Source organism: Miniopterus schreibersii (assembly GCF_964146895.1).
Source record: "Miniopterus schreibersii genome assembly, chromosome: 1".
Taxonomy (NCBI): domain Eukaryota; kingdom Metazoa; phylum Chordata; class Mammalia; order Chiroptera; family Miniopteridae; genus Miniopterus; species Miniopterus schreibersii.
In genome coordinates, this window is record NC_138101.1 from 49,621,364 (window position 1) to 49,634,302 (window position 12,939).

At 38.0% G+C, this 12,939-nt stretch overlaps 1 protein-coding gene across 5 annotated transcripts in view; it reads right to left on the reverse strand.

Annotated features, from left to right (window-relative positions):
- The window catches only part of WDFY3 (WD repeat and FYVE domain containing 3), a 236,384-nt gene that overhangs the window by 108,347 nt on the left and 115,098 nt on the right, over window positions 1-12,939 (reverse strand). For all 5 annotated transcript variants that reach the window (XM_081146974.1, XM_081146973.1, XM_081146972.1 and 2 more), the window contains 4 exons: window positions 11,524-11,991; window positions 10,521-10,622; window positions 4,392-4,585; window positions 463-920 (listed from right to left, as the gene is read on the reverse strand). In XM_081146974.1, coding sequence (XP_081003100.1) covers window positions 463-920; window positions 4,392-4,585; window positions 10,521-10,622; window positions 11,524-11,991 — 1,222 coding nt within the window. The remainder of the gene's footprint in view (window positions 1-462; window positions 921-4,391; window positions 4,586-10,520; window positions 10,623-11,523; window positions 11,992-12,939) is intronic.

Below are 12,939 nucleotides of genomic sequence, written 5' to 3' on the forward strand. Positions count from 1 at the left end.
ATTCTCTCTCAACGTGGACTCCTCAACTATCAATGACTTGTAGGGAGTTTTATCACTTTTTGAGGATTATGTTGAGAATATGTCATGTGTCTGGAAATAAATAAGATCATAACTGCTCTCCTGTTGATAACTAGTATCTTTAAGTCCAGAAGTTCCTAACATTGTTGGGAATAGAGGAAAAAGAGAATAGTAAACATCACACCATTAAATTTCATAGAAACTGTTTCATTAAGTGCTTCAAGAGTTAACTGACCCTAAATTTACAAATAATACACAGATGTCCCTATCAAAAAACTGAACATCAAAGCAACAGTAATATTCACAGGATAAAGTGACAGACAAGAAATTAAGAGAGAAGATTCATTTGTTTTCATTTTCCTTCAGGTTAACTATAATTCAAGCCCTAACGCTGAAGTCATACACAGCATACCCTTAAATTCAGAGCACAGAGCAGAGCCATACCTGTCAAAAGAATCTGTGGCTACTTTGTAGAGATAAATAAAGAGTTTACTGCAGTGCCGTAAAGTGGGTGACACTGAGTCCACCAAGATGATGTCTTCCTCTAGAAGTCTTTGAAATGGCTGTGTATTGGAGGGGAAGACATTCATGGGGCTTATTTTTCTTAGGTCTGAGAAGCAGCCAAGAAATCGGACAGCATCTGCCAGCTTCTCGTACTGAATCTCTGTTCTGAAGAAATGGGAGTTGGCTGGCTCGTAGCGCATGGCCGCAGTCAGGGTGCAGAACACGGTGTGCAGAAGTTCAAACACTTGAGTCTGGTTCACTTTCTCCCAGCCATTCTTCGGGGGCGAGCTCAAAGATCTTTCCATAGCAACAAGCAGAGACGTTATGTACACAAATCCTCCAACCTTCCTAAAGACTGTCCTTGACCGATGGCTTTCTCGAAGGACTGATAGGAGGGCCTATGGGGGATAAGAAAACAAACTTGTAATTCAAATAAAAATTAAAAACCACCGTACAGGAATGTCCAAGGGCTATACCACCATTCTGTGACCATCTGACACAGTGTTTCTGCCATTTACCCAATAAACAGTCCTGTGAAGCATATCAAATATTCTGCTAATTAAAGAATGCCAGAAAGGCAGAAGGTAATTTTAGGAAACACTATCACGTATTCCTTTTGATAGAACAAGGCCAAATCCAAATCCTGGCTGAGAGGTGTGCCTATGTCTTTGATGGATAATGACATCAATGAATTCAGTAATTTTTACAAAGTAATGTTATTAAATAAGTAAATTATACATAATCTAGTATAATTTTACAGAATCATAAGAACTTATGACTGTGTGTATATATAAACTGATTTATTTTAGAAAGAATGAGACAGATGGTCAGGGCAGCCATGACCTGAATTATTTCAATTCATATAAAGTCAACATATACTGATGTTTTGGAAAGAGGAGTCAATTCACAGTTCTTATCAGTCATTCTTTCTCACAATGAATTGAGCGCAAGGGCCTAAAGAATGCTCTTTTCCATAACAGCTGTAAGCACTAAGACATAAACCTGAAGGCCAAGTAAGTGAAACAACCTTTTATCACATATTTTCTGAACTGTAATACTCTTAACTTAGTTTGTTATTAAAAATAACACTTTGTGAAATTATCTAACATTTTATGGGGCACTGACTATGTACTAGGCACCTCTTAAAGTGTCTTTATGCATTAGCTGTGCGAGGTAGTACTGTTCTCCCCACTTTATAGATGAGGATTGAGGCCAATGTGGTGAAAGATGGCACAGTTTACACAATGGCAGGATTTCAACCCAGGTGGTCAGCTGCCCTACTCCAACCTTGGCCAGACTGCCCCAAACGGCAATTTGAAATCTGTTTGCACATATAGGGGATCATTTCAGCAACTGGAACACCATGGGTATATAATACTACTTCAGACCAGTTTATAAATCACTACATATAAAAAGGCCATTTTATTAATATATCTCACACATTTCTAATGATATTTGAAGAAGGGAAAGGCTATACATTAATATATATAATTGCCTTTTTGAGATAAACTGCTTCAAAAATTATGAAGACTTAATGGTACATACCTATACTTTATTTTAAAAGATAGGAAATATGTGAACTGTGTATGCAAATAGAATTTAAAAATATAATGTATTCCATTATTCTACAACTAATAAACTTCCATTTTAACAAGATTTGGTAATAATACAGTTTCAATATCTTGTCAAATTTAATAAACTACACTTATACTTGCAATACCAACTCTTATGGACACAAGATTTCAAAACTTTTAAAAAAATATCTTATAACCACACCTGAAAATTAAATGCAAGGGCTAAAGTCAGTTACATGCTTGGGTTGAAATTCTGACTCCAACATGAAAAGCATTTTACCACGGTCAGCTCCTTAACCTTTCTGAGCCAGAGTTTCCTCTTATGTAAAATTGAGACAATAATAACAACTTACTTCACAGGAAATACATGTAAAACCCTTAGCAAAGGCCGGCTGGGCGTGGCTCAGCAGTTGAGCATTGACTTAGGATCCAGGAGATTGTGGGTTTGATTACCAGTCGGGACACAGGCCCAGGTAGTGGGCTCAATCCCCAGTTGGGGGCATGCAGGGCACAGCCTATCAATGACTCTCTCATCACTGATGTTTCTCTCTCTCCCTCTCCCTTCCTCTCTCTGAAATCAATGAAGACATATTTAAAAAAACAGCAACAACCAAAAAAAACCCTTAGCAAAGTGCCTGGCATATAAGCCCATCATCATCATCATCTTAAAAAATACACTGGGGAAACTAAGTATTATTCTATATATGAGGAAGGGTGAGTTTAGAGCTAAAATAAGATGTACAAAATCATATCACTGCTAGAATTATGATGTGGGTTAGAAAAACAGTGCTTATTGATCCTTAGTCCAATACGCTACATTATTCTTGTCTAGATAAGCCGATCTCCCACGGCCTCAGAACTGGCACTCTTATACTATCACCGCACAACCTCAATATTTGAAAATTTTCAAATACTACAAATCACTTAACATCCTGCTTAAATCAATAACTAATGAGATGCAGCAAACACCAAAGATACAATGAGCTGTAGATGCTATGTAGATAGACAAAATCATCAGCTATATATTACCTACAATTCAAATTTGTGCATTAGCAGAATTATAAAATATTACATCTCATGGAATGTTGAGCTGTGCACAAACAACTACAAATTAAATGACAAAGGTCTGTGGTTTTGTCTATTGGATGGAGGCACTGAGAAACAGTTCCGAATGTAACAAAAATGGAAATGGAAATTGGGATCCCTCAAATCCTCCTGTCTCCCAACCCTACTCATGCCCTCATAGGACTGGAATGCTGGAACCAGCTCATACTGGCTCCTGAGAGCCAACTGTTATATTTTTGGAATTCTGCATGCCAGTTGTTAAAATACAACCATACACCATAATTAAAAATTAAGTTTTATAACTTTACAACTAAATTTTAAAAACAAAAGTAGTAAATACTCAAAACTCATTGTTTCCTAGTTATTTTCTATATTTTACTATTAACTGATCTTGAGATGCTATATAATGGGGTGATATTGTACATCTCTTTTCTGTCCACATTACTTGCCTAAAAAGGTCACCGTGGAAGTATTTACCCCATGGAAATCAGTAAATGAAACCCATTAGGATGTCCCCCCACCCTCCTGCAATCTAAGAGTCAGTTATTACCATTTACCAGAACAACACTGCCTTAAACTTAGAGGCCAGCAAATCAACTCTTGCTGACTTTACCTACCATATTCTAAAAATCCAATTAAAAGGGGTACAAAGAAAAGAAAAAAACTGGCAACCTTAACATCTTTTGAAGGCACTTGTTTTTCCCCAATAATACCTTCAAATATATAAATGTTACCCAATGTTGATAGGCATGTAGATTTCCTTCTTGTCTAAGAGATAAACTGTGGTCAGATTAATATTGTTCAACAAAACAAACAAAATAATAACCAAACCCTGTAAAATATATACTCGAAAGTGCCATTGTACTCAATCAAAACAGGATGAAATACGCAGTAGCATAAAGAAAATAATGCAAACTTCTTATTATTGATGAGAAAGCAACTGAATAAAGGAAAAGTTAAAAGAAATATAGAATTCTCGAAAATAGCAATCATTTCTGTGATGTCTGTGGCAGAAATGGGGTGAAGATACTAGGAGAGAAGTCAGAGGGGAAGAAGACGGCGTCCAGAGGGCCTCGCAGGCCAGGTTAAAGACACTGCCTCTTCTGCTATTACTATTTTGACATGATTTTAGAAGAAAAATGGCAGAAATAGTTCATAATAGTTTTAAGTCACTTATAACTAGAGGTTTTAGGAGTAAAAGAGTAGTAACAACGCATTTACGACACTTACCCTTAAAATGTCAGTCTTCAACTGCAGTTCCGTCGGTGGGGCTGAATGCATTAAGCCCAGGAGCGTGCCCATGTCATCATCCCCATTGGGAGAGAGCACCAGCTGCTGGATGATCAGCAGGGCGTGCTGCCGGCACTGGGGATACTTCACTATGTTATGTGCACATCTTGCACCTCCAAATTCTCGGAACATTCCTTGAAGAAGGAAGAGACGAAATTAAAATCTGATCTTTCTATAGGAAAAGTAACTCAAAAGGATGTAAATGAAACCTACACAGCTGTTTCACCTTTTAAATTACAATAAAAAACTGCGCTGTGGGGGTCAGTAAAGACATATGCAAATTTTCTCTAGATTTCCTTACATGCAAGATTAATGTACTGATACGTTTACCATGTTCAAATTCTCCAAATCTAGAACATTCAAAAAATTCATAGACAGACACCAGAGAGACCCAATACTTTTATGTCAAGTCATTAAGTTGAATAATACTTGAAATCAATTTATGTAGCTCTGGCTGGGAGCTCAGTTGCTTAGAGCATGGTCCCAGATCCATCAAGATTATAGGTTTGATCCCTGGTCAGGGCACCCACAAGAATCAACCAATGGACTTGGGGATTAAAGATGACAGCGGAGCCCGGCTGGGCGTGGCTCAGAGGTTGAGCATCGACCTAGGATCCAGGAAGTTGCTGTTTGATTTCCAGTCAGGGCACAAGCCCAGGTTGCGGGCTCGATCCCCAGTTGGGGGCATACAAGAGGCAGCCTATCAATGACGACTCTCTCGTCATTGATGTTTCTCTCTCTCTCTCCCTCTCCCTCTCCCTCTCTCAAATCAAGAAAGATATATTAAAAATAAATAAGTAAGTAAGTAAATAAATAAATAAGGCTGTGGGCTAAGTGGAAGCTACACGGACATTCTCCCAGGACCAAACTGGAATTACAACTAAAATACAGAAAAACAACCCTGAATAATCAACTGCAACTGAAGACGAGCTGGAGTGCACACTCATAACCAAGGAGGAAAAGTAGAGATCACACAGAGAATGGTAGGAAGTGCAGAGGCGCGAGAGGGCTGGCTGGGCTCCCACAGGCAGCAACTGAAGGTCCGGAGGGATATCATCTCATCTGTGGGGGATTCCCACTGAGGACTCTGGGGCCAAAACGCCAAGATGGGCTTCCCAGCCCAGAACACCAGAACTGAGAAAGGTGCCCACATAACATCTGGCTATGAAAAGCAGCTGGGTTTCTGTCTGCCAGGGAGAGATGGCTGGAACTGCAGGCACCCTCTTAAAGAGCCAGCACACAAAGTGGTGTGTGCAGCCACTCACCCTGGGCTCCAGCAGAGGGTGGGCAGAGTGGGCTGGAGCTGTGTGGGGAGAATCTAGGGTGGCAGGCTCTTGAGATAGAGCTCAAAGGGCACCTGACTGGATTCCTGTGCTGTGTCATTTCCCAATACTGCAGAGGAAGACATTTACCTTCCAAGCAGCTTTTGCCTAAGGGGGAAGCAATTTCCCAGCACTGCTGGAAAACCTCTTGGTCTACCCAGAGGAGGTTCTATTGGCTGAGGCTTCTTAAGTGACTGATAACAACCAGCTGCCCCACCCTGTGGAGTTTCTACCACCTAAAGCTCATTAAGAGAATCAGATTAATCAGTCTACCGGCAGAGGCAGACCTCAGAGTGCTCTGAGTTTTTGCCTGATGCTTCTGGAACTGGGCCTTGGAAAAGCAGACTTTGGTGTGCATCTTGGTCCTGTCCAAACGCACCCAGCCCCAGCAGAGGAGACCTCAGACTGAGGGTTGTTGATAGCTCCAAACAGGGTACTCAGGGCCAGTCACAAACTGAATCTGACATTGGCCTACACCAGAGACCCTCCAAAAAGACTGAGAGTCCTAGCAGATCCACCTAATACATAGAAACAAACCCAAACAGGAAGCCAAAATGGGGAGACAAAAAAATAAGCCCCAAGTGAAAGAATGAGAAGTCTCCAGAAAAAGAAATAAATGAAATGGAGATAAGCAATCTATCAGATATAAAGCTCAGAATATTGATTGTAAGGATGCTCAACAGCATGAAAAAAGATATGGAAACTGTGAAGGAAATTAGAATGACACAGCAGAAATAAAGAATACACTGGAAAGAATAAACAGCAGATTAGAGGAAGCTGAGGACTGGATCAGTGAATTAGACAACAGGGTAGAAAAAAATCACTCAATCAGAGATCCAAAAAGAAAAAACAATTAAAAAACAGGAGAACAGACTAAGGGAGCTGTGAGACAACATGAAACGTAATGATACTTGTATAATAGGAGTGCCAGAGGAGGTGGAAAGTAACCAGGGGTTAGAGAACCTATTTGATGAAATAATGGCAGAAAACCTCCCTAACCTGGCTAAGGAAAAAGTCACACAAGTTCAGGAGGCACAGAGAGTCCCAAGCAAGAAGAATCCAAAGAGGCCCATGCCCAGACACATCATAATTAAAATGTCAAGACTTCAAGACAAAGAGAATCTTAAAGGAAGCTAGAGAAAAGCAATATGTTACATACAAAAGAGCTCCCATAAGGCTGTCATCTGACTTCTCATCAGAAACTCTACAGGCCAGAAGGGAATGGCATGAAGTATTAAAGGTAATGCAAAACAAGGATCTGAAACCAAGGATATCCAGCAAAGATATCATTCAAAACAGATGGTGAAATAAAGAGCTTTATCACCAATAAAGAGGAATTTATCACTACAAAACCAGCATTGCAGGAAATGTTAAAGGGACTGCTGTAATTGGAAGTAGAAATAGAAGCGTTGCAAGAAATGTTGAAAGGGATTGGTGTAATAATAATAAGAAATGGAGAAACATAGCCATAAAGAATTAAAATGGCATTATGGACCTATCAATAATAGCCTTAAGGACTTTAAGGGAGAGATCAACAGCAATACAGTCATATTTGTGGACTTGGACACCTCACTTCACTGGATGATCTTCCAGACAAAAAGTAAACACAGAAACAGTGACTAAATGGCACACCAGAGCAGATGGATTTAATTGATATTTATAGAACATTTTACCCCAAAGCTGAAGAATATATATTCCTCTCAAGTGCACATGGGTCATGTTCAAAGATAGACCACATGTTAGGACACAAAACCAGTCTCTACAAGTTCAAGAGCATTGAAATTGTATCAAGCATCTCAGATCACAAGGGCATAAAATTAGAAATCAACTACAGTAAAAACACTCAAAAACATTCAAACACACGGAGACCACATAACATGTTACTGAACAATGAATGGGTTACCAATAAGATGAAGAAAGAAATCAAAAACTTCCTGGAAACAAATGAAAATGAACACACGACGACACAAAATCTATGGTACACAGTGAAGGTAGTCCTAAGAGGGAAGTTCATATCACTGCAAGCCTACCTCAAAAAGAAAAATTTTTAGTGAACTATCTAACCCTACAACTCAAAGAATTAGAAAGTGCCCCTGTGACGCCATCTGGACCAGGGCTTTTGTTTGCTGGGAGTTTTTTTTTTATTACTGCTTCAATTTCATCAGTTATTAGCCTATTCAGGTTTTCTGATTCTTCCTGATTCAGTTTTACATGGTCTCACTCATATGTGGAATCTAATAAACAAAATAGACTGAGGGACAAAATAGATCCAGAGACACAGAGCATGGAACACACTGATGAATCTCAGGGGGAAGGTGGTGGTGGGGGGAGTGGGTAGGGGGAGAGTAATCAAAGAACTTGCATGCATATATGCATAACCCACGGACACAGACAACAGTGTGAAGGTCTGGGGGGCGGCAGCGGATGCAGGTTGGAGGGATCAATGGGGAAAAAAGGGGAATATCTGTAATAATTTCAACAATAAAGATAAGTTTAAAAAAAAAGAATCAACAAATGAATGCATAAATAAGTGGAACAACACAATGTTTCCCTCTCTCTCCCCCTCTCCCTTTCTCTCTCTAAAAATCAATAAATAAAAGTTAAAAAAATCAATTTATGTGAAATGCTTTCAGAGAAACAATACCCTAAATAAATGAGATTTAAACTGAACAAGGCTTCCAGAATAGTAATAAGAGAAGAATACAATAAAATTATTCTACGATCAAAAAAATTACAAGGAACCAAACTTTTTAGTTAGGTGAAAGCACGCCAACAGCAGGTCACAGTGCTGTTACAAATGCTTTACGTAACTGATTTATTTAATTCTCAACCCTACTGTACAGATGAGGAGATGAGACATAAAGAAGCTGAGTGATGGGCCAAGCCTCACAGCTAACAAAGGGCAGAGTAGGATTTAGACCTAGATAGCCCAGCTCTATATCTGTGTTCCTTTCCACCAGTGGTACTTTCTCACATCAGCTACTGTCTTTGAGTATCAAAAAACAGACCAAAAACCTAAGTCACTATTTAGTATTTCCTCCAAACAAATCAGTCTATCCATGATGCTTTTAGAATACCTTGTATATGCCACTATTATAATACTTTACATCAAAGTCTTAGTATTATTTGTTTACATGTTTGGTTCCCCATTAAACTTGGATTTCCTTCCGGTTTCTGTTTCAATAAATATTTTCTGAGAGAATAAATGTCAGTGTATTTTGCTGTAGCAGCTACTGTCCTCTCTAGTGACTTTCTATTTGTAAATTTTTAAGAATTATATGACCTTGAAATAAGTAAGTCATGTGTTTGAGATTTAGCACGTGGAAGACCATGTTTACTTCCTGGTTGGCAGTTAGTGCCGATGAGACAATCATTATGACTAATATTTTTTGAATAATTCTATGAGCAAGACACTGTCTTAAGTGCCTGAAATCACAGGGCTAGTAGCATCTTTCTTAACAAGGGAAGACAGTTGATGAGAAAAGGCTTTATAAAAATGTCTGGCGGTCTGAAAGATGTAGTAAGTGATTTTTAGTCATAAAGAATAAGCTCTCCACTCTTCTACATTAGAACTGTTCAGTCCCTCCCTCTGGGTCATGTCACCAAAAGCTAATCTGTCAATGAATTCTTGTTAGTATACCCTACTTACATTTCTGACTATCGAAGCCAACTAAACCTAGGTAGTAGAAATAAGGAGAGTATGCATTATATCACAGACAAACTGTTAACATAGCGCCCATTAAACCTCACCATACTAATTGTTTGGTTACCTTCTAAATTCATTCAACTGTCTTGGCATTTGCCCAAACTGCATTTAAGTAATTAATTATACATTACATGTTTAGATCTTTTCCCATCAGGTTGTAATTCCTTTGGGGCAAGAATTATCTTCTCTTTGTATCTCTAACACCTGGCATTGTGCACGGTACACACAATGAATTTTATTTTATTTTTAAAATATTGAGTTTTTCTGCATTCAGGCAAATAGGCATGCATTTGTGCCTTTGCTAGGTCAAGCATTCACTCGTTTGTTTATTTGTTCGTTCATGGTTTCCCATAGCACTTAAAATACAATTCAAATTCCTCAGCATGGTCTAAAAAGCTCTATATGATCTGTTCACAACCTAGTCATCTGAACTCACCTCCCTTTCACATACTCCTCTCTTAAGCTGTATTGACGTTGTTGCCTGAGAAGTTTTTGACGTTGGCTAAAATTTCAAGTATCTTTTTTAAAAGCAAGAGTGATACTTTCTAAATATGGATGGACTGTCTGTTAAATGCCAGGTACAAAAGGATTGAAGAGAAGTTGAGACCAAAGATAAAGCAAAAGATTTAATGAATCCAATTGACCTGGGATAGGCAACCTTTATCAGAGAATCAGTTTTCAATATTTCCCTCAGGTTGCAGCATTATAATACTCTAACTTGAACTACTAAAAAATTAAGAAAACCACCATAGGAAGCAGATATTTTGGAAAATATTTAAGTAAGAAAAGTTATTTGACTAAGAGTCTGCATTATGTAAGTAAAAAAATAGAAAAAAATATTGAAATAATAACACTTAAATATTTTGTCATTAATATACTGGTAAAGGTTGAAAACTTTATTTCTAGAGATATGATGGCACCATCGCCAAATCCACAGTTCTTTCTCTTAAGTGATGAATATTTCAAAAGCAAGAACCCTTAGAGAAGCCATAGCAGAGGCAATGTGCTCCCGAAGCACCTGCCAGTAGCTTCTCCAAATACCTGCATTTGTGTTTGATCCTTGAAGAAGCACTGTCAAGGTCTCCATAACCAACAAAGCCAGGTGTTTTTGGTCTTCAACTGAACTATTATTTCTTGAGTCCCCTAGGAAAAATGATCACAGGTCCAAGTCATAAAAGTTATGATTACTTTTTCTTGATTCAATTTTCTTTTAATAATTTAAAAAATATTTCTTTAATATTCACTTTTACCACCAATACAGCTGATATAATACAACCTTTAAAAATGACACGCATGCCTACCAGCTACCAAAAATAAGGTCAAAATCCACGTTTACTGATTTTTATTATGGTGAGGTTAGAAAGCGAAAGTTATCTAACAAATCTTAAAAAGGAAAAAGCCAATCAAAGTTATGTGTATTCTTCTCACAGGTTTTTCTCATGAAGGAAATCAACAGGAGAATGCTAGATTATAGCGCACCAAGGAGAAACATTTATGAACAGTGCTATCTATTTAACTTGTATTAATTCATTCAACACACTTAATATTTAAACTAAGTGCCAGGTACTACCATACTTTCATTAGATTTATCAGAATGAACAAAACATAAAATTTAAGGTAGGTAATGATAATGCATGTGTGTATACATAACATCACTAAAGAGATATATCTATTTGCTGTCTATAATTAATAAATATATTTTGAAGTACTTAAACATCCCAATTGTTTTTGGAAGCTTTTAAAATTCCCTCAGGAAGGAAAGTAGTAGACACCAATTATGTGGATCATAAATGTTTTCCTCAGTTTTTACCTTAAATTCCCTTCTGCCACAATGACATACTGGTGGGCCCCACCCACTCCTTCCCCAATTTCCGAGCAGAGGATGAATGAACAAGTTAACTCTGGGAAACTTTCACTAGGATATCAGGATAATGCACATCAGTAAGTCATTCAAGTTAATACCCAAATGAAAGGCAAAACAGGAACAAAACACTCTGCCCTAAACCCTCTGTCAAATAAAATAAAATTACGGAAAATGCTTTACCTTGTTCATTTAGTGCCTGAGTTGGATCCTTCAAGAGGGCAGCATACTTGTGCAAAAGGTTTACCATGACCTCCAGAAGGCCCACCTCTCTGAACACATCTTTAAATATGTAGTCATGTCGTGTAAACTTTAGAAGTGTTCTCATTGCAATGATGCTACAGTGGTAAGAAGAGCTAGATTTTAAGAGAATGCTAACACTAATAAGTTCTTTACAAGGGATATAATTTAAACTAAAAACGACAAACTCCAACATCTCAAAGTATTTGCTTTGTACTTCGGGGAGTTTGGAAATCTTCTCTGCAAATTGTGACAAGGTGTGCTGTGACTCCAGGATGAAATAATTGGCATTGTCGGCCATGTAAATATTTGTGATAGCATCGAGGATGATCTGGGCCAGGAAGTTGGTTTTTGCTTTCAAAAATGCATTCTGAAGAACTGCAAAGGCTTGGACGTTTCTCACACTGTGACCTAAAGCAGAAAACAAGAACACAGAAGTAGGTGCTACGTGATAGTTTAATCATGGCAACTTCGTCCACTTAAACAGATCACAAACTGCAACACTTATCAACTGTTTGCCAAGAACACATCCTGTTTTTTTCAAAAGGTCTTATTTTTCTTCATCACGTTCAGTCATTTAATTAAAAATAAATAACACGCCTGGCCCGAGTGGCTCAGTGGTTGAGCATTGCCCCATGAACCTGGAGGTCACGGTTCAATTCCGATCAGGGCACAGGGTCAGGTTGCGGGCTCAATTCCCTGTCGGGGGCATGCAGGAGGCAGCCGATTGATGATTCTCTCTCATCATTGATGTTTCTATCTCTCTCTTTCTCTCCCTTCCTTGCTCTAAAATCAATAAAAAACATTTAAAAATAAATAATACTGATTGAACTTGTAATGCATCATTGAGAATATTCTGATTCAAGAATCGTGTACGTTGAAACATTAGACTGTTTTAGAGAATAAAGCATATTATATAGGTCCAGGCTTCAGAGTTTGAGAGTGAGTAGGGCTGTTGCTTTTTGTTATCTGTAAGACTGACCTTGACTGTAAGAAGTTACCTCTCAATCAGATTTTCAAGCTTAAGAAGTAACAGGTTTAAGAGCAGTAAGAATGGCAGCAGGAAAATAGGAAGGGAAAAAAATCTCTAAATTCCAGTTTTCCCTTTAAATTAAAACATGAGAACTTTAATCTGGAAATTTCTTTTGTTTTCAAGCTAAAAGTGCAATTTCTTTACATATATGTTTGTTGAAGCAATTCATGGCCAGCTACTAGCTATATTTTTAAACATCTGATTTTCAAACACACCAACTGGAAAAAACAAAAATTTGTACCCATGGCTCTTGTGAGGTAAATTAGTGACAATGATTATAAACAAATTAACATAGAAAGTATTTGAGGCATATGAAGACAAGAGCT